The 20,490-nt window shown below is 40.0% G+C and overlaps 1 protein-coding gene across 1 annotated transcript in view; it reads right to left on the bottom strand.

Moving 5' to 3' along the window:
* Positions 1-20,490, bottom strand: part of Txk (TXK tyrosine kinase) — a 52,571-nt gene that overhangs the window by 7,836 nt on the left and 24,245 nt on the right. The window contains exons 7-12 of the mRNA XM_051198081.1: positions 13,812-13,891; positions 12,837-12,964; positions 9,705-9,779; positions 6,607-6,778; positions 3,271-3,487; positions 198-262 (exon numbers count right to left, since the gene is read on the bottom strand). Of these exons, the coding sequence (XP_051054038.1) occupies positions 198-262; positions 3,271-3,487; positions 6,607-6,778; positions 9,705-9,779; positions 12,837-12,964; positions 13,812-13,891 (737 nt within the window). The remainder of the gene's footprint in view (positions 1-197; positions 263-3,270; positions 3,488-6,606; positions 6,779-9,704; positions 9,780-12,836; positions 12,965-13,811; positions 13,892-20,490) is intronic.

Below are 20,490 nucleotides of genomic sequence, written 5' to 3'. Positions count from 1 at the left end.
GCACAGCATGGCATACCTGAGGATGCAAGACTCTCTCTCTCTCTCTCTCTCTCTCTCTCTCTCTCTCTCTCTCTCTCTCTCTCACACACACACACACACACACACACCCACACACACACACACACTAAATGTTTTTTTTTAAACATAAGCCTCCCTCTTATAAGTGGGCAAAGTAGACAGACAGAGATGCCACATACCTCGTCATCCCAAAGTCTGAGATCTTTACCACACAGGTAGAGCTGACCAAACAGTTCCGTGCTGCCTGGAGAAAGAAGAGAAGCATCGAACTTGAACCATTTCGAAGTTAAAGATTTCTACGTTCATTCCTTACTTTATTTTGGCTCCACAAAAGTGCATGAGCAGGCTCGCGAATTTCAAGGTGACACACGTTACTGATGTACCTAACTCAATGCTCTACTTGAATGCCATACATTTTAATGATTCTTCAGTGTCATAAGAAGTTAAGATCGAAAGTTAACTGTTTTAAAATTTTAATCATTTTCAACAAGTATCCTTCACAAACACGAGTTAGTTTAATCTAACAGATGATGAACTAAGTACTTGGCATAAATCACCGTAACTTTTATTTTTTACTTAAGTGATGAAAAGCTAGCTATTTGCACTGGGTACCGGGGTGCTCAGGGAGGATGGCTGAACAGTGGTCAGCTTCTACGGTGGCAGCAGCACTGTCTGGCCCTGGTGAGACAGGCACTGCTTTGTGTGCTCGCAGCTGCTGCTTCACGTAGCTGTCCCAGCAGACCCATGTGAAGATGACCTGTGGAGAACACTTTCCTCCTTACCTAGCTCTCTCAAGATCACAAAGTCAGAAAACAAAGGAAGAAAGCCTCCAAGCCAGGCTGGGGCAGCTTACAAGCTAAAGTGCATGTTGATGCCTCCATTTTGATCCGGGAGATCCTGATCTAACTGACCTGACTGGGTATTGAAGATTTTTCTCAAACCTCTCAGGTGATTCACACACAGAGAAAAGCTGAAGTGTAGTAACCTTTCCTTTATAAGTCATGTTCTTAAAACCATGCCATGTCTTGGAAGTCTAGACTTGGATAGCAAGATGTTCAGGATGCAGTATTCATGTGCAAATATAGGTAACTGAAGCTGCACCTATAAAGTGTCACCAATATGACTGCCCAAATGTGAGCTGAACAAGGATGGCACAAATGGATGCCAGAGTGGATGGTGGAAAGCCTATGAGACCTCAACCCTCTACACACAAAGAACTGTATGTAGGTAACTGAGAAATGCTGGGGTAGGGAGAGGTGGTCTTTCCCAGGGAAAAAAACACTAACTGGTTATTCTGTGCCAAATGGTCAGTTTCAAAAACATGCAAACACAGCTGGGCATTGGTGGCACATGCCTTTGGTCCCAGAACTCGGGAGGCAGAGGCAGGTGGATCTCTGTGAGTTCGAGGCCAGCCTGGTCTACAGAACTAGTTCCAGTTCCAGGACAGTCTCCAAAGCAATACAGAGAAACCCTGTCTCAAAAACAAAAACAAAAACAAAAACAACAACAAAAAATACAAACAAGCAACATTATTGTTGTGTAACAGTTTCCTTCAAGATTGAAACATTCCATTCTGCAGGAAGTTCCTTGGGCAGAAAGGTAAACAACTCAAAATAGCTTTAGGAAGTCCCTGAAACTGACCAGATTCAGTAGGGTCCTCCCTGCCAAAGTGAAAAATTAAAGCTTAAGGATCCCCCTGCATCAAAGCTGGGATACAAAGAAGACCCTGGGACTAGACAAGTTACCTGGAAGAAGCAGAAACCAGCCAAGCCACCTGGAAAAGGTTTAGACCAAAATCACTTGGAAAGGACACTCTCCAATCTGTTGAGCTGCCTGTAGGCTGTGTAGTGTGTTCCAGGTTTCCAGCTTCATGAGCTGTCACCCATGCTAGGATAGGCCTTGTTGATACAGCTATCTTTGAGTCAGTTCTGTTCCTCTAAGCAACCTGTCAGCCACATCCTGTGAGAATACTCCCCCCCAAAAAAACTCACTGGTTCACTAGGTTGGAATCTGGTGGTATCCAAACTTCGATCAGTTATGATTTCTCTGTCTGGAGTAAGTAAACACATGTGTAGCATCTCCCCAGGAAAAGTTTTGTCACACAACAATTATATGGACTGAGCAGGTTATAGCTAGGAAGATATTTGTGTATATACATATACATGTATACATGCAATAGCAATTAATGAGAAAAAGAGGCCGATATTTGATGGAGAGCAGGGAGTGGCATATGGAAGGGCTTAGAGGAAGGAAAGGGAATGGAGAAATCCTGTAGTTATAGCTTATCTTGCCTTTCCCCATCGTGTTCTGGAATTAGTGTAACTACACCTGCAGCCCCACCCCTAGATCCTCCTGTTTCAAGGATGAGTGCAGTAATAAAATCAGTCTGGGAGTTAGAGCCCAAAGCACAGGGTTATTTCTGAGAGACTGCATCAGGAGCCTACATATAATTCCCAAAATCTCCTTGGAGTTAAATTTTATATTTCTAAATGGAACACAGAAGGACAAGGAGAGAATGGTGTGAGTACCCTGAAGCAGTGTGCAGTGGGCTGACCGTGTTACTTGGGTGCAGAAGCAAGGACACGGAGCAGGCATTACACTGGGGTAAGAGAGCCCTTTTAAGCAGGCAGGCTCCCAGCGTTGCCCAGCAGAATGACTGGGCATTTCTGGTCTCCATCATGAATGCCAACCGTACTCGCGCAGTACTGTCCCAAGCAAGCCACCTATACCCAGGGCACTTTCACCCCGGGTAAGATTCACAGGGACCATTTCTCCCCAGCTGTACCTCCAGGGCCTAGATTGCTCAGCATATATGAGACACTTGGAACAAGTGTGGCTACTGGAGTTTGACATTGGTTGAAAGAAGAAGGCTGAAAGGAAGGAAAAACAAAAAAGAAGAAAAAGAGGAAAAAATCGTTGTAGTCAGTTGCTTCATTAGGTAGTTAATTAGTGAAAGGCATTTTGGAGTAATTTCCTACTTGGTTACACATTAATTGGCAATTAAAAATAAAATTACAGGTTGAAGGATGTGACTCGGCGATTGAGCACAGGCTTAACATGTGCCAGGCCTTGGTTTTAATCCCCAGCACAGCAAAATAAATAAGAAGATCCATTAACCTTTCCAAATAAAATGCATGAATTAAAAACCGCGCTGAAATGAATCTAATGGCATATTCTTCCAAGTACCAAAAGTGAAACCTGTGTCCTTCTGAATCCAGGTACATGGCGTAAGGTAGCTTGTCCCAGACTCACCAGATCCCTGTGAATATAGCAGTTCCTCTCCAGGTACGCCATTCCTTCACATATGTCCTGGCACACACTCAAGAGCAATGGCTTCTGAAGCTTGCCTTTTCTCTCCCTCAGATAGTTAAGCAGGCAGCCATTTTCCATGAACTCTGTCACTATGTAGAGGGGCTTCTGCTGTATACACACCCCATAAAGCTGAACTAGCCTCGAGTGTGACAGTTTCCTATAGGAGAAAAACACACCAGTGAACTGGATTCCTCTTGCATTTAAAGCAGTAGTATGCCATTTCTATATTGGAGATAAGATAAACATCAACCCCAACCACCAGGAAGGCACAGCATCTTCTTTCCACGTTAGGCACTGAAAACACAGGCTCGGGAGTTTGTGCCGTGCTTCCGAAGTTATCGTTATAAAATGCTGCATGCCCCATATCCAACTGGCAGCACTTTCCTTTTCACCCTGTGGTGTCATCGTGTGCGTCCTCATTATTGATTTTCCCCAGCCCAGGTTCTCAAGGCTTTGAATCCTACTCATCCTAACTACAGCCTTTAGATGGGAAATTCCAGGCAGGCAGTGGGGAAGAAAGAATGATTGATGGTCACAGGACAGAAAAGGGAATTCTAAATAGTAAAGCTATTTAAAAGCAAATGTTTAATGCTGTTTTGTACTGTTTCTTTTGTATTCACTGTAACCATCCGCTTGAAAGACAAAATGTAACCATATGGTAATTTGTATATTTCCTGAAAAGTCTGTTGGGGTATATGAGATGTAGGGGAACAAAGTATACAGCAGAAAGAAAGAACACAAGTGAACAGAGAATAAAGAGAGATTCACCAGGAAAAGAAAAAAATAGTGAATGTTTAGATACAGCTGGAGACTAAAAATGATTTGCCAGCATGAAACCATATATTGTGAAGTTGGTAATCACACAGAGTTTAAGTTTTCCATTGAAATATACTCATAATTAAAAAAAAGACATTTAGTTTTATGTGTATAGGTATTTTGCTTCACATATGTGTATGTGTACCATGTGCATGTAGCACTCATAGAGGCCAGAAGAGGGCATCAGATCTGTGGAACTGGGTCAACAAATAGTTGTTAAACCACCATGTGGCTCCTGGGGATTCTGTAGGAGCACCCGACACCCTTGACAGCTAAGCCCTCTCTCAGGCCCCATTACTTACATTTTTAAAAAAGCAACCTAGGCTTCAGAATTTATTGGGTCCCTTCTCCCCCACTATCCCCCCCTCCGCCAACCTGTGAAATATATCATTCAATGTCTAAATGCCTTTTAGGTCAATTGGGGTCACAAAGAAAAAGAAAATTTTAATTAATGTTTGCAGTTTTAAAAGATATATCATCAATTCTGTGATGTGAAATAATGTGAAAAGTTGAAAATTACCTTAGAAATGCTTTTCTTTTCAGCTAGTGTGTGTGTGTGTGTGTGTGTGTGTGTGTGTGTGTGTGTGTTCATATTTGTAAATGTGTATGATGACATGGGTATATATTATTAGACACACTTTGATTTCTTCCAAGTCCATAGAGCATATTTTCAGTTAGGAATGTGTTTTCCATGCATGCAGAATAATGTCAGGAAAGCAAGTCTCAGAATGACATACTTCCATGCCATGAGAAACCCAAGACCAAGGCTACACAGAATCATTTGAGAACTGAAACATTAACAGCCATTTGCTTATGAGGGCAACTGACAACTTGTATCTGAAATAAGACAAATATCTATTAGAAAAAAATCAAAAGCAAGTAAGTAAACTTTCATATGTGATTCAGATGAACAAACAGAACAAAACCCTCCCACAGGCAGAGAACTATGCAAGCAGAAATGTGAGTTCCTGCTTCCCGTAACGCTAGTTTTCTCTATACATATCCTTCCCCAGTTAGAGAAGTGTTGGGACTCCCTGCAGGGAGATGTATTTAAATTAGTTTTTTAAAAGTATTTTTTCAAAACGTCTACAGCCTTCTCCTGTTATCCTTTCCTAATTCCTCCTAGTCTCTTGGCAACAGATCAAGTTTCATGGTTCTCAAAGTCATCTCTGGGGACCATTCTCAAATTCATTTCCCCCAGCTTGACCTTTCTCCTGGACTCTAGCCTAGTGCATTTACCTGGCTAGTTAGTCATTGATGATCTTCTAATAGGCTTCTCAAATTCAGCACACACACACACACACACACACACCCCTCCCACCCGGAGCTCCCTGCACAGCTTTCAGTTAACTGGACTTGAGAAAATTCTTTTCCATTTTCTTATTGTTTTTGTAGCCTGTGGAGGGGTTTTTGACTCTTACAAATTCCTGGACTCCTACATTATATAAGTTTTATCAGCTTCCTAAGCCTTCTGAGCAGGGGAGTGGAGGTAGCATTCCAAGTTAGAAGAAAATAGTTATGCAAAAGTCTAACTCATGAGTTCCTCGATGTGGATGCCTCTTTCAAGAAGCCCCTCATCTCATGGTCAGAAAAGATCCTGAAATTTTTAATTAATGCTGAGTTACATGAGTCCCATTCATAGTGTGTCACATTAATCCAAACACATGCTACTACCCTTCAGATGCAGAACTCCCTGATCAGAGAGTATATAGGTCAGCAAACAGGTGTTTCAGGTACATTGTAAGGACAACATCACTGGGAAGCTGATATCCCTGGAAAATCATGTTCATTATAATTACATCCAGATTCCTTCTCTCGTAAGTGGATAGAAAAGATATTTTGGTAGCATCAGTGGGATATGAGCTTGAAAACTCTGAGTCCTAACTTCTCTGTCTTCCCCAGAGAAGGCTCTAGCTAATCACTTCCGGTTACTATCTAATCTCTGCTCATTTTGTTTCCCTTTGGGACCTGCAAGTTTGGCACACAACTCCATTGCTCTGGACAGTAGCACAGCTGAAATGGAACACTTAGGCTTTTGTTTTTGTTGTTGTTTTTCCTCTGATGTGTTAGTATTCTTCGAAATAAATACTGAGCAAATGTTTAGAGAATGTTGGTTTGCACTATCCTGGTCCAAGCTCAGGTTACAAATTATTCAGCACCTATCACAGAGCTTACAATTATATACTTCCCTTGTCTTTTCCACTAATCATTTCAATAAATCACACCCTGGTCCAGTGCCATATGTACTGTTATTCCCAATTTTATAGGCAAGGACTTTGGAGAGTGGAAAGTGACATAGTTCATGCACATCCCATGGAGGTTAAACAATTGGCCTGGGTTACACAACTAGCTTGGGCAGAGTTGCGACACAGTTGCAAGTGTGTCTGAATCCAAAGTCCAGGATCTGTCCAAGACCTTGAGGTGTTGGGTCATGTTTGTGTGGGTGGGGCTCACACTTACATCATCACTTTGGCTTCTTCAATGAAATCCTCTTCAGACATGAAGCCTTCATTGATGGCCTTGATGGCGACCCGGATGTGTGCTCTCCATTTTCCTAAGTGGACCACACCAAACTGACCACTTCCAATCTCCTTGACAAAAGCCAGCTCAGACGGGTCTATCTCCCACTTCTCTGGAAAGGCAAATGACTCATGTTACAAAAGAGAGAGAATGCTAACTTTTTTCAGAGAAAACATTTTGGAATTATCTAGGCATTGCCGCTTGCATCACATAGAAGTTAAAGATATTGTGGCCTTATGTATAATTCATAACATCAAGTATTAAGAGTCACCTGCTTAGAGACAGGAATATATAACAAATTGTGACTATAAAAACATTGTATAAACATATCAGTGTACTTTACTAGACAAAGCTAGACCTGGGGCCTAAAACATGGATGTTCCTACCCTGGTTTTGTTATGGTGCGAAATGTGTAAATGTATAAACCACAGGAAGTTGGTGTTACTTCCTCTTCCTTTTTCAGTTCTCACTGTTCTCACTGCTAAAGAACCTCCCTGCCTCCTGTCTCATAATCTACTATATATATATATATTGCCAGAGTGCTAACCAACATATATATGTGTATCATATATATATATATATGTGTGTGTGTGTGTGTGTGTGTGTGTGTGTGTGTGTGTATCATATACATATATATATATATATATGTAATTTGAGGTGAAATTTGTGTTACAGTACATTTCTTATAAGCAAATCAGGAAGGAGGAAGAGGAAGAAAACTTTTCAAAATAATGCCCTTGAAACTGATAAGCTTTACTTTTTAGCACCTAATTTTTTATATACCAACACTACCATCTGCTGGAACTTTAGGGTAATGCACCTAGCAGAATTTTTAAGGGTGATAAGCCCCCCTAGTACCAGTGCTGGGAAATAGTCATCAACCCAGTAGTGAAATGCTGTTGTAAAAGTAACATGAGAAAATGGATTTACAGCTTTGATGATGGCATAGAATTGCTTAATAAAATATGATCACAGAGGGAAATATTAATAAATTGCAACTCAAAATTTTGTCTGTTCGTATGGAGAGATGACTCAGTGGTTAACAGCACCTGCTCTTGCAGAGAACTGGAGTTCAATTTCCAGCACCCACATGATGGCTGAAAACTTTTCTTAGCTCCAGTTCAAGGGGACCCAACGTTCTCCTTCTTCTGGCCTCTGCAGGCAACAACCACTAATGAAGGGCACTTACAAAACACTCATACATGTAAAATAAAGAGAAATCTTTAGAAGAAAGTGTTAAGAATAAATCAACCACTAGGCAGTGGTAGTGTATGCCTTTAGTCCCAGCACTTGGAAGGCAGGGGCAGGTGGATCCTTGTGAGTTCGAGGCCAGTCTCGTTTGCAGAGCTAGTTCCAGGACAGTTAAGGCTACACAGAGAAACCCTGTCTCAAAAAGACAAGAGAAAAAAAAAAACAAAAGCAAAAACAAACAAACAAACAAAAAACCAAAAACACAAAGAAATAAATCAATCAGGAAAAAAGCATAAACTCTGATTTAAGGGTAAAGATGATGAATATTTGATCATTAAAGAAAATATCCAAGTGGTCTCTACATCTATTAAAAGGTGGCCAAAGTCATGAGGGGTCAAAAGTAAACCATTGTACACTTATCAGACTGGCTGAAATTAAAAAGAAATTCTAAATATTGGTAAGGGTCCAAGAGTGGCACTGGCATTCTTAGGTAGGTGTGGAATTTGGAATAAACTTTTTGGAAAATTGGTTCTGCCTAGTAAATCTCAAATTGTGCATAGTCCATGGCCCAACAAACCTAATCTAAAGTATACATGTAGTGCAGCATAAATGAACATTTATCATCTAAACACAAATAAGAACTTTCATAGCAATAGTATTTGTAACGAAGGCAGTAATCCTAACATTGTAGCACTACATCACAATGAAAATGAGTCAGCCACACCCAATACCATAGATGAAATTCAAAGATGTAGTGAGAACAGGAAGAGGTCAGACACAAGCGTGTGTAGTCCCTCATTCTATTAACTGAAGTACTCAAAATTTGGTAAAACTATATCATGGGAGAGTTGTGGCTTATGTTTCATTTTGTTAAAAAAAAATTGAACTTTTTCTAAGAAATTGAAGAGCATGATATTCAGGCCAGGCAGTGGTAGTGCATGCCTTTAATCCCAGCACTAGGGAAGCAGAGGCAAGTGGATCTCAGTAAGTTCGAGGCCAACCTGGTCTACAAAGTGAGTTCCAGGACAGCCAGGACTGTTACACAGAGAAACCCTGTCTCAACAGGGGGGTGGGGGACACAAACAAACAAAAACAGAACATGAACATGATATTCAACCAAATTGTTAATAACAGAAGTTCTTACATACAGGAATGACAAAGGTATCAATTAACCATGAAGTCAGTCTTCCAACATGCTTAAATGGAGACCCTGAAGCATAGTCATTTTTATACACTATAACTGTCACTGTTACACCCCCCACCTGCAGATAATCTGAGTCCTACAAAAGAGAAATTCAAGGGAACAAAATTTTGAACAAGTCAAGTCTGAAAGCAAGGTTCCCTGGCTCACATTTATTCTCCCAGACTTGAACATATCACACTTGAGACTGAGGGTACCAGTTCCTTTCGAACAAAGGTGAAGTGATGTTCAACAGCTCTTCTTGATAGCATCTCTTAGAAACAATCATTTCCAAGCCATCCTTGTAGCCAGAAAACAACAGCCTCAATCCAGAGAATAGAAGTTATTTATCAAAATGGGAAAGATGACAGCTCTTCATAAGCTGTAATGAAATATGAAATAAACCAAAACATTGCTACTGAGTTTAAACTGCCCTAGGAGATGGATTATTTAAACATCTCCAGCAAGGAATTTAAATTTTTTAAAGAAACATAAGTAGGTAAACATTTCAAATGAACTGAGAATTTAAAGAATCTGTAGGGTGGTTCCTGGATGGGTGGGTGGATGGATGGATGGATGGATGGATGGATGGACGGACGGACAGACAGACAGACAGACAGTTGGACAATGGATAGATGTCTTCCCTCAGCATATGTCTATACTTTACCATAGCTAAAACCAGCGGTGGCTGGTAAGCAGCTTCCCAGAAACCCAACTGGATATCGGAGACGGGACATGAGGCCTAAGGAGAAAAAAAAAAAAAAAAAAAAAAATGAGCATATCAAGACTCTACTAGTTACAGAAGGAAGAACTAGATATAGTAGAATTTAGCACTTGTCTTTAAATAATGAGGCAGAACAGTGTGCACAGATGAATTGTTAGCACTTTGGTGAAAAACTTGGCAAAACTCTTAAATAATTGGAAACATGTGTGAATTAAATACATTATACAAAAATACCAATGTTTTATTATAAATTTTCATACCAAGCATGTAGTTTATATATACAACTATAAGTAGACTCTAAAATATTTCTGAGATCTCACTACTATAAAATATGCTATATTTTCTTGAACATGGTCTTGTATGAATTCTCTCAAATTTTCCTCTTATAAAATGGGATATTTGATCAAATTGTTTCCAAAAGTGCTAGAAAAAATTCACTTAACCATCAAATTGAACATCTTTTGGAAATAGTTTTTTGTGGGATTTTTTTGTTGGTGTTCTGTTTTGTTTGAAGGTAGCACAGTAGAATGAGTAAGACTTCATTTGACTAGGTCAACATGAATTCTAAATGATCAGTTCCAATTTATCAATAAACATTCATTATTTGTTTCTTCAATTGCTACAGTCTGTTTGCATCACATTTCATCTTGACATTAGGAGACAGTGTTAAATGAGATGCTGATGGCCTCTGTTCTCACAGACCCCATTTTGTATCAGGGATGGGAAATAAACCAGTGTGTGTACTCACAAGAAATGCAGACAGTAAACACAAGACAGAGTGGATAAACATAGTCATCTGAGAAGGGGTGATCTAGGAAGGTCTTTCAGACAAGATGATGGGGATGATGACACTGACTGACACAGGGCCATTCACAAAGATCAGCAGGAGAAGCCCAAGCCAATGAATAGTATGGGCAAAGCCTGGGAAGCAGAGACAAGCTTGGCTGGTAGAAAACCAGAAGGAATTAAGGCCTAAAATATACAGGATTCTCTTCCAGGTGAATCCCCAAGACCTCAACAGATCCAAAGACAATTAAGATGATTCTTCCTCCAGGAAGCTCTCCCTCAGTGAGGAAGCACAAGAAGAGACAGACCATTCTAATTTAAATGACGAAGATCACACAGGCCAGCTGGGACACAGACCAAGTACGCCAAGCACACGGGTTTGCCCGAAGGTGGACACTTAACCAAGAGTGGGAGTAACAAGAGGCAAAAAGTTATACTCAAGAAGTATTCTGGTATTATCTGGTTATGATGGGTCTTGTGAGCCCTATCAGAGAGCACTGCCTTTTACAGCAAAGGGAAGGAGGAAGAGATGGCATGCAGGAGATGGGGGTGGGTGTCAATCTCAAACAAGAAAGTGAAATCTTCCTATTTCCACTTGTGTTAGATCACTGGCAGTAGCACTGAAGTGGACTGAAGGGAAATGAACTTTGGAGACAAAGCATTAAGAAGCTGCTGGAAATTGTTACAGGAGGAATGATTAATTAGGGCAGCCCTGATACTAGGGAGAGACAAGGATCTAAATGAACATGTTTAGGACGTAAAAGTGATTGCATTTGCGACTTAGCTAAGAGTATTTATGTGGTGAACAGTTTATCATTCTTAACTCTTAATGTTGTCACATCCTGATCTTTGATTATTTTGTAACCATACCACATAATACTCTTTCTTAAGTGTTTCTTTAAAGGAAGGAGAAAGAGGAAGGATTGATGAGAAAGCAAACTCAGAACCAGCCTGCTGGTGTGGGTGTGTGTGTGGGTGGATTGTATCTCCAGTCTGATCCTTGACCTCCGGGCCTCTCCCCTATACCTCTCTCTAACTAAGCTGCTGCTGATCCTAGGAAATGCACGTGGATTCATCCTGTAAGTGGGAACACATGTCCTGGAATTTGTTCTTGATGTGCAAAACCAGTGTTAAGGAAAAGTATTCTCTTTTCAAATAAGTTGTTTTGTTTTGTTTTGTTTGGGTTTGGGTTTGTTTTTGGTCAACACAACTTTTCGTGAATGGAACATTCAAAAGAAACACATGGTAAAAAGGTAGGATAAGTTACAGTGGATGGATTCCAAGTTCCACAATGCTGAGGTACAAGCCTTTGCCTCTGGTTCCGAGTGGCTTGGCACAGACTGGCTGAGGGATGAAGACCAGTGCTGTGTCTGTGATTATGGTAGAACTTTCTGAGATCTCTTCTAGAAATGATAGGTTTGTATAAGAAGAGCTGGAGGAGAGGGATCAGTATTCTGCTATATATTAGCTATATTTGACCTATATTTACGTCAAAGTGTAACTGTGAAAGCCTGGGTTCTGTATTACTTTGTATTTTCTCAAAATAAGAAAGAATAGAGAATGTGAGGCTTAAAGATAATTCTTCATTGTAATTATCTCAACAAGAGAGCAGATTTGTGGGAGCCAAGGAAAGGAGCTCGTCATTTGGGATTTGAAGCTGTATTACATTTAACCCTACTTAACCTTCCAGAATACATACTAAATCCCATTGGCTTCTCTGTCATCTACCATCTTTCTAATCTGATAGACATCAAAAACTGCAACTCAAGTCTTGCTCCTTGACCAGAAAAAACAAAACAAAACAAAAAAAGACACATTGATGAAAACAACCATTGCCCAAGGGACTTTTGTTGTGGAATATTTAAGACCATGCATGCCTTCCCTGCCAAGGGACTGGCCCCAGCCCTTCTTACCACACCTGACTCCTCACTGCTGTGGAATAATCCTTTTGTACACTGTGAAGATGTTTTGCTCTTATTGGTTTAATAAAGAGCCAACTGGCCAATCACTAGACAGAAAGAGGTTAGGCGGGGGAGCCAGAAAAGGAACCTTGGTAAGGAGGGTGAAGTCTCTAGCCAGGTGCAGAGGAAGCAGATGAACAAGCCTAGCTGAAAAAGGGTAATGCCCTGTAGTCAAGCATAGATAGGAAATACCAGTTAAGTTGAAAATACTAGTCAGTAAAAAGCCTAAGCTATCGACCAAGCTTTTATATAATTAATAATAGATCTCTGTGTGGTTATTTGGGGTGCTGGTGGTCCCAACAATAAACTCCACCTACACCTCACTTACCAGCTGCATTGTACTGGTGATACTGGATCAGCTCGGGAACTGATGGAAAGAGATGTCTTTCGGTGACATACCATTGTCCTGAGTCATTCTTTTTAATCTGATAATGTTTTATGGAAGACTGTGCATGTCTGTAATCAATAAAATGTCAGTTACCAGAGAAACAAAAGGCTGTTTAGAATCAAGTCAGTGTGTTAAGCAGAGGGACCCCAGTACTCAAGCTTTCTTCCTGGCAACACTACACACCAATGAGAGGACAGATGGGCTCCACTAATGCCTGCTCATCCCAGGAAAAGCTCTCACATGTCTTACTGGCACCTCGTATTCAACATAACTTCAGAAGACAAGCCCCATGCACAATAAAGTGATGCTCATCGTAAAGCCCACATAAACTAAACAAATGAGAAATTGCATCGTGAAGGATTAGAAAGGTGAGATTAGAGAGGGACAGTCGATACGGGCAACCCTGCCAAGCAGGTTAACGGCTGTGTGCAGCTAGGCCTTCATTATTAAACTGCAGACAAGCTGAGGTAGTCACTCCTCAGCCGCTTCCCTCACTAAGGGAGGGATGTTCCTGAGGTGCTGCCTCTCAGGCATCTCTACCTCATCACAAGTTCCCATAGTCAGAGAACACCCTAGACCTAAAGGCACAGGAAGCTTGGCCCTCTGTGCAGCCCAACCCTAGAGGAGGCTGAGGGGTCTGAGGAACATGCCACAACTAGTCTAACTTGATTGGGAGGGCTGGTTGGGAAAAGGAAGAGAAAGAAAGCCATGTTATCACATTGCACAACACATTGCATGTCATGCAATAGATATGTCCAAGATACAATGTGAACTGGGTAGTTGTTCCAGTTTCCAGGCCAGCAGTCTCCTCCCTAAGCTGAGTCCTTTCTTAAAGTCCCTATGTGATGGTATCTGCATAAGAGCAAACTGTCCCAAGAACTATATCTAAAGTAGTCAAAAATCACAGATGCTTACTTTCCAGCTCTTGTAAACACAGAAATTGTATAGGACCCCAAATGTCTTGAATCTCTCACAATAAACGCACCTTCTTTAGCCTGCAAAAAACAAAATGCAGTCATTACACAAATGTATTCCTACTTAGAAAAACAAACCAAGACATCACTGATAAAAACAAAACCTAGATAGACTTACTTATAAGTAAGTAACATATATAAAAAATAAGTTATTTCTATATTCTTACTATTAAAGAGTGAGATTGCATTTGGAAGTGCATACTACCTTATCTCTTTCACAGGTTTAGCAATCATATGTTTAAGAGAAGGTAAATTAGATAGGAAATGTACAAAGTGTAACTATTTTAAAACATTATCCTTGATTTTTCCAGGAAAAGTCCTGGACTTGACATCCTGGTACCCAGTATGGTTTCTGTTGTATTGATTAGGATAACAGATGAAGATCACTGATCCACATAAAAACCAGCCCTGAGACTGACAAGACTGCATGTTAGAAGAACTGGAATGAAGGATGCAAGGAGAAATATTTCTGAAAAGGCAGAGAGTTGGACAAGAGATTACAGTTCACAAGAATACATATAGGGGATCCTGTTGGGAGTTGGAAACTGTTGTAGGATGTGGGAGAGATGAAGAGAGGAATGGTAGTGGGGGACACGGTAACACTTTTGTTTCAATGCTCAGTTAAGAACTTGGTCCCTGTGGACATTCTTTAAAGAAACTCCGAGAAAGCTGTACATTGCTTTCTGATCATTTTGACAGTTAGACTCTTCTGTTTGTTATTATGCAACTTTTCTGCTTTACTTCATGTGTTTTTGTTCCTGAAGGCAGAATGGCCTCAGGGTCTCTCATGAAACCTATAGAGCAGTGGTTCTCAACCTTCTAATGTTCCACCCTTTAATACAGTTCCTCATGCTGTGGTGATCCCCAACAGTAAAATTATTTCATTGCTACTTCATAAATGTAATTTTGCTATTGTTACAAATTTCAATGTAAATATTTGATATTCAGGATACCTGCTGTGTGATTCCCTCAAAGGAGTCACACCCACAAATTGAGACCTGCCACCAAGGTTACTATTGGCAACTCTGTGGCCCAAGAAGCATGGACAGCCCCTCACAGCACACTTAAGATACTAAACTCAATCTCCTCCCACAGTTGCACAAAGACACCTCGGTCTTCAACTGAACTCTCTTATAGGCATTGTAAATGACAAATCCAGCTTTTACTGAATTACTGTGATGCACAAGTGTTGCATTATATAACAAAGGGGGAAAACAAGATGTTAATGACAAAGGTATGGACAGAAAAGTTGTATGTATGTGTCTGTATGTATGTATGTTGGGATGCATATCAACATACAGAACATGCACATAACAAAATTATACATGGAGTGGTCTCTGCTTATAAAACTTCAAGGAAGGAAGACCACAAACAGTGTTTTCTAACCACAAAGCAACAGAACTAGAAATCTTTAAAAAAAAAAAAAAAAAAAAAAAAGCCCCCAAGTACAATACCCTGAGCATCTCCTCCTGCATTGCTCAGTCTGCTTTCTTATAGAACCCAGGGCCAACAGCCCAGGGATGGCACCATCCGCCAACAATGAGGTAGGCCCTTCCCCATCAATCACTAATTAAGAAAATGTCCTACAGGCTTGCCTACAGCCAGATCTTATAGAGGCATTTTCTAAATTGAAGTTCCCTCCTGTCAGATGACTTCAGCTTGTGTCAAGTGGACATACAACTAGCCTGCACACCAGCTGAAGTACAAGGTAAAAATAAAGATCAAAGTAGAAGATAATATTATAAAGGTGAAAATATGGTACAATCAGTAATTAAGTTCAAAATCTAGTTGTTCAAAAAAGTAACAGATAAACTAATTAACTAGTTAATAACTAATTGTGAAAATTATCAAAAGTTATTCCATAAGATGAATAAATCAATGATCTGTAAAAAAAAAAAAAAGAAAGAAAGAAAAGAAAAGAAAAGAAAAAAAGACTTGAATGCAATGGATATTTAGCTAACAAACTTGCCAAGATTGAATCCGCTATAACTAAAAGTCCTAAGAGTTCTGTGAATTAGAACAATGGGTATGACTCTTAAAAGACAGCATTAGAAAGAACCATAATCACATATTAGAAAATACTAACATGAAAGGAAAAAATAGTACAGATATTGAACTATTTCAAAGCAAAGTAACAAAAGATAAACTTCAAAATGTAAGGGTGTGAGGTCATTTTACCATTAGTAACATCAACCCAGCCCAGGCTGCACAAAAGAGAAACCACCAAGTAGCCTCATTTCATCACAAATATTACAGAAAATGTTAATAAATTGAATCCAGTAGCATCAGAACCCACATGCACCACAGCCTACTGAGTCAGAGTATCTGAGAGTTCTTCCCTAATGTTGTCTGTATATTCAGCACAACCATGGAAGGTTTGGCTTCATGTGTCATGGTGATCCTGAGAGTGAGGAAAGCTAGGGACACCAGAGAAAGCCTCCATATTTAAAACAGTTTATGAACAGACAGTCTGGCCAATGATGACAAAGTAGAAAATACAGACATAATCCAAAATAAATTTTTTTATCATTATGAATGTGGCAACTAAAGTGAATGCAGAATAGAAAGACACTTGGTAAATTTACAGGAATTCAGTAATCTTCCCCTTACTCATTGCATCAGGAAACATTGCGAATGAACCAAAAGTATAAGTTTACAAAATAAAACCACCAGCATCATCAAGAAACATGGAGGTATTTTCTTGTAACCTTGGAGTAGAGAAGGCAATTCTATGTTGATACAGTTTATCAACCTTTACAAAAACTTTGTCTGAGCACCCCTTACCAGCAGGAAGTAGTTTGGAAAGAACAACGCCCAAATTCCCAAATATTGTGTATAAATGTTTGTTTTCATTTAATTGGACTTTGTTATATAAAATTAAATAAAAAAGAGTATCTTAAAAAAAAAACTTTGTCTGATAAATTCAAATATGTAAAATCCAAATATCATGCCAGAAAATGGCTGCACAATTGAAAAGGTAGAGGAAATATTGCCACATGCCACAAAGGATTAGTTTCATTAGCTATAGCTACAGAGATTCTATAAATTCTGAGAAATGTATCAAAAATCTAGTAGAAAGGCACACAGAGAATATGAACAGTTACAACAAAGAAAATCAAACACATAAAATGTAATGTATGAAAAATGTCTAACACCTCTAGGCTAAAAAGATATGAATCAAATTCACAGTGAAATGAAGCACCAGAGGAAGGAGCCAGATGTCTCATGTGATATGCTACCTCAAAAGCCTGTGGGAAACAGCTGCTCTTGTATTTCCGGTGGGTATATAGACCCTCGCACCATTCCTACAGGGGCACTTTGAGGTCTATGGAAGTTAGAAATACACATTCCCTTTGGCCTTAGATTTCCATCTGGAGATTTGGTCTACAAAAAGACTCATATAAATGGAAAAAGACGTGTGTGAGGCGAGAATTGAAAGCAACTTTGTTTTAAGAGAGGAAGAGAGCATATCTCACTTACTTTCCATGAGCTATTGATTTGCAAATGATGTTTTATGGTGGTTTGAAAGAAAATGACCCCTATGGGGAGGTGTGGTCTTGTTGGAGGAAGTGTGTCCCTGTGGGTGTGTTTTTGAGGATTCCTATGCTCAAACTATGCCCAATGACACAGACTCCTTTTCTCAGTTCCTTCTCCAGCATCATGTCTGCCTGCATATCACCCACCAAGGCAATAATGTACTAAACTCTGAACCATAAGCTAGCCCCAGTTAAATGCTTTCCTTATAAGAGTTACATTGGTCATGGTGACTCTTCACAGCAATGGAAACCCTAATTAAGACAGTGATGCAGCTAAACTAGAAAATGATATGCAGATATATAAAGCCAATGAAAGACACACTTGTGTACTGATGTTGGAAGACTCAGTAGGAAGGAAGAGTGGTATGTAGAAGAATATACATAAGGGGCCAAGGATATAGATGGTTCGGTGGGTAAAGCACTGGCTGCATAAGCATGGGGATCTGAGTTTGGATCCCTAGCATCTGTTTAAATATCAGGCACATGTAATCCCAACATCTGGTAAGCAGAAACAGGGAAGCCCAGAAACAATCAGGCTGGCTTGAATAGACACATTAGCAAATTCTGGGTTCAAGTGACGGACCCTATCTTAACATATACTATAGAGAGCAATCAAGGACTATTCCAGATATCAACCTCTGGCTTCCACACACAGTTCTTGTTAGGGATATGGTCCCTGATTGGTTGACTACGCTCCAGTGGATGGCTTTACCCCTGTGCATGTATGGGCAATTATAGTTAGCAGGTTATTTTTTTTAAAAGGATATGGAGTTGTAAGGTGGATGTGAGCAGACATCTGGTTTGGAAGAAGGGGGAGGTGAATATAATCAAATTGAATTGCATACTTGGATGAAATTCTTAAATAAATAAAAGTATAAACTAGTATCTTACTTTTCTATTTCCATGACCAAGGCAACTTCTAAAAGAAACCATGTAATTTGGGACACATAGTTCAGGTCTAGAGGCCATATGACCATCCTGGTAGGGAATAGGGCAGCAGGCAGGAATGGTGATGGTGCAATAGCTAAGAGCTCATATCACAACCACAAGCACAAGGCAGAAAGAGATAGAGCTAATTGAGAATGGCTGGGCTTTTGATTCTTCAAACCATGTCCAACCCATGACAAACCTTCTGCAACAAGACCACACGTTCTGATCCTTCCCAACAAGTTCCACCAACTGGGGACCAAGCATTCAAATATATGAATCTATAGGGACCATTCTTATTCAGGCAACCATATCTAGTCAAACTATTCTGAATCAAATCTTGAAAATACTTAGCAATATTAAATCTGAACATTCAGTGTGTACATGTGTATGCAAGATTATTTTTCCAAACAGTAAGAAGCAGGAAACAGGTTGAATTCTTATGAACAGTTGGTGGATTTTATATACGCATATAATGAAATGTTAAATAATATGGTGGTTCTACATGTACACATATTAATGAAAAATTTAAAAGAAAGTGTTCATAAAAATCCTAAGTCTTAGATTGTGGGTCATACCTATTATCCCAGTACTTGGGAAATTGAGGCAGGAGGACTATCTCAAGTTTGAGTTCAATGTAGGCTACACAATGAGAGTTTAATCTCAAAAATAAGCAAATATCAATGTATATGAGCTTTATGTCAAGTGGTAAAATTATTCATCTACACAGATGATAAAAACATAAATTGATGGGAAAAATGAGAGCGCATCTGCCTTTTGTGACTGTCTTTCATGAATGTAGGGGGAAATGATCGCATGGGGTTCACATGTGTAATTTTAGACCCTTAGACTGTCAGGGCAGCTGAGCATAGGAGGAAGGAATATCACAAATTAAAGATTATTCTCAGTGAATTTAGTGAATTTGAGGCCAACCTGGGCTACATGAGGTGTTATCTCAAACAAAGGTAAATAAAAAACCAAAAGAAAAACAATCAGGGCCAAATTTTTAATATTGCATCATTGTGGCAGGCATGCGGGCTGTTCTACAACTCTAGTGTCTTCAGGAAGACAGACGTCCCAATTCCAGAATCTTTTGTGCTGGACATACACACACTCCTGTGATTTGGATCATGTGATCTCTATCATCTTGCTCATTGGGAAACTACTCCCAGCTTTCCTTCCCCTAACTTTGCAGAGTGGGGCTACTGATTTCACTAGCATTCTCTAGCAAGCAGAGCTAAGCTGTCTAGACCCCACCTACACCCACACCTGAGGCCAAGTCTTGGTTTCCCCATCTTCTACATGTTCCCCCATTTCAGAAAGGGTCTTCTCTGCACCCTGGGCATTACTAACGTGGAATATTACACACACACACACACACACACACACACACACACACACACACACACACACACAACTGATTCTCCTTCACATTTCTAGAGTCCCTGAACATCTAAGGCCGGCACAGAATGACACAACACTTCCTGACTTCCTGTCCAGGTTCCGGTTTGACTCTTCATTTCCCCGCAGTTACTGTGCACTGACAGTCGGAAACTTGGGCTCCACACTGTTTTGTCTTGGTTTGACCTAAATGAGTAGTTTTGATCTGAATCTACTATTCTAACCACCAACTCTCCCCCTTTGTTCCGGAAGACTAAAGAAACTAGTACTGAATAGTTCTCCGTATTTTTGTTTTTCTGGAGCGTAAGCAGAGGTCACAAGGTTAGAGGTTCTGTTGTGCAAAGGGTTCATATGTCGGTGTTCTCCATCTGTGGGTGATAACGCCTTTGGGTCTAATGACCCTTTCACGAGGGTCACCTAAGTCCGTCGGAAAACACGTATATTTACATTACACTTCATAACAGCAGCACAATTACAGTTATGAAATAGCAACAAAAATAGTTTCATGGTTGTGTGTCACCACGCCATGAGGAAATGTGTTAAAGGGCCACAGCGTTACCCCACTGCCGTGTGGGTAACTCGGATACACACTCCCCTGAGAGAATACATGCTGACTGAAGGTATGGTGTCAACATCATTTCAGGAGAAACATGTTTCTGAAATTACCAAGCAGTCCGTGAAAAGGTGATCTTAGGCAAATATGCCCATTTTTGATTTAGAAAAAATGTGCAGTGGGAAAGAGTTTGTAATGGAATT

Source organism: Phodopus roborovskii, unplaced genomic scaffold, assembly GCF_943737965.1.
Source record: "Phodopus roborovskii unplaced genomic scaffold, PHOROB, whole genome shotgun sequence".
NCBI lineage: Eukaryota > Metazoa > Chordata > Mammalia > Rodentia > Cricetidae > Phodopus > Phodopus roborovskii.
Note: the sequence above shows the minus strand (reverse complement) of the source record. Positions and strands in the feature narration are given on the sequence as shown.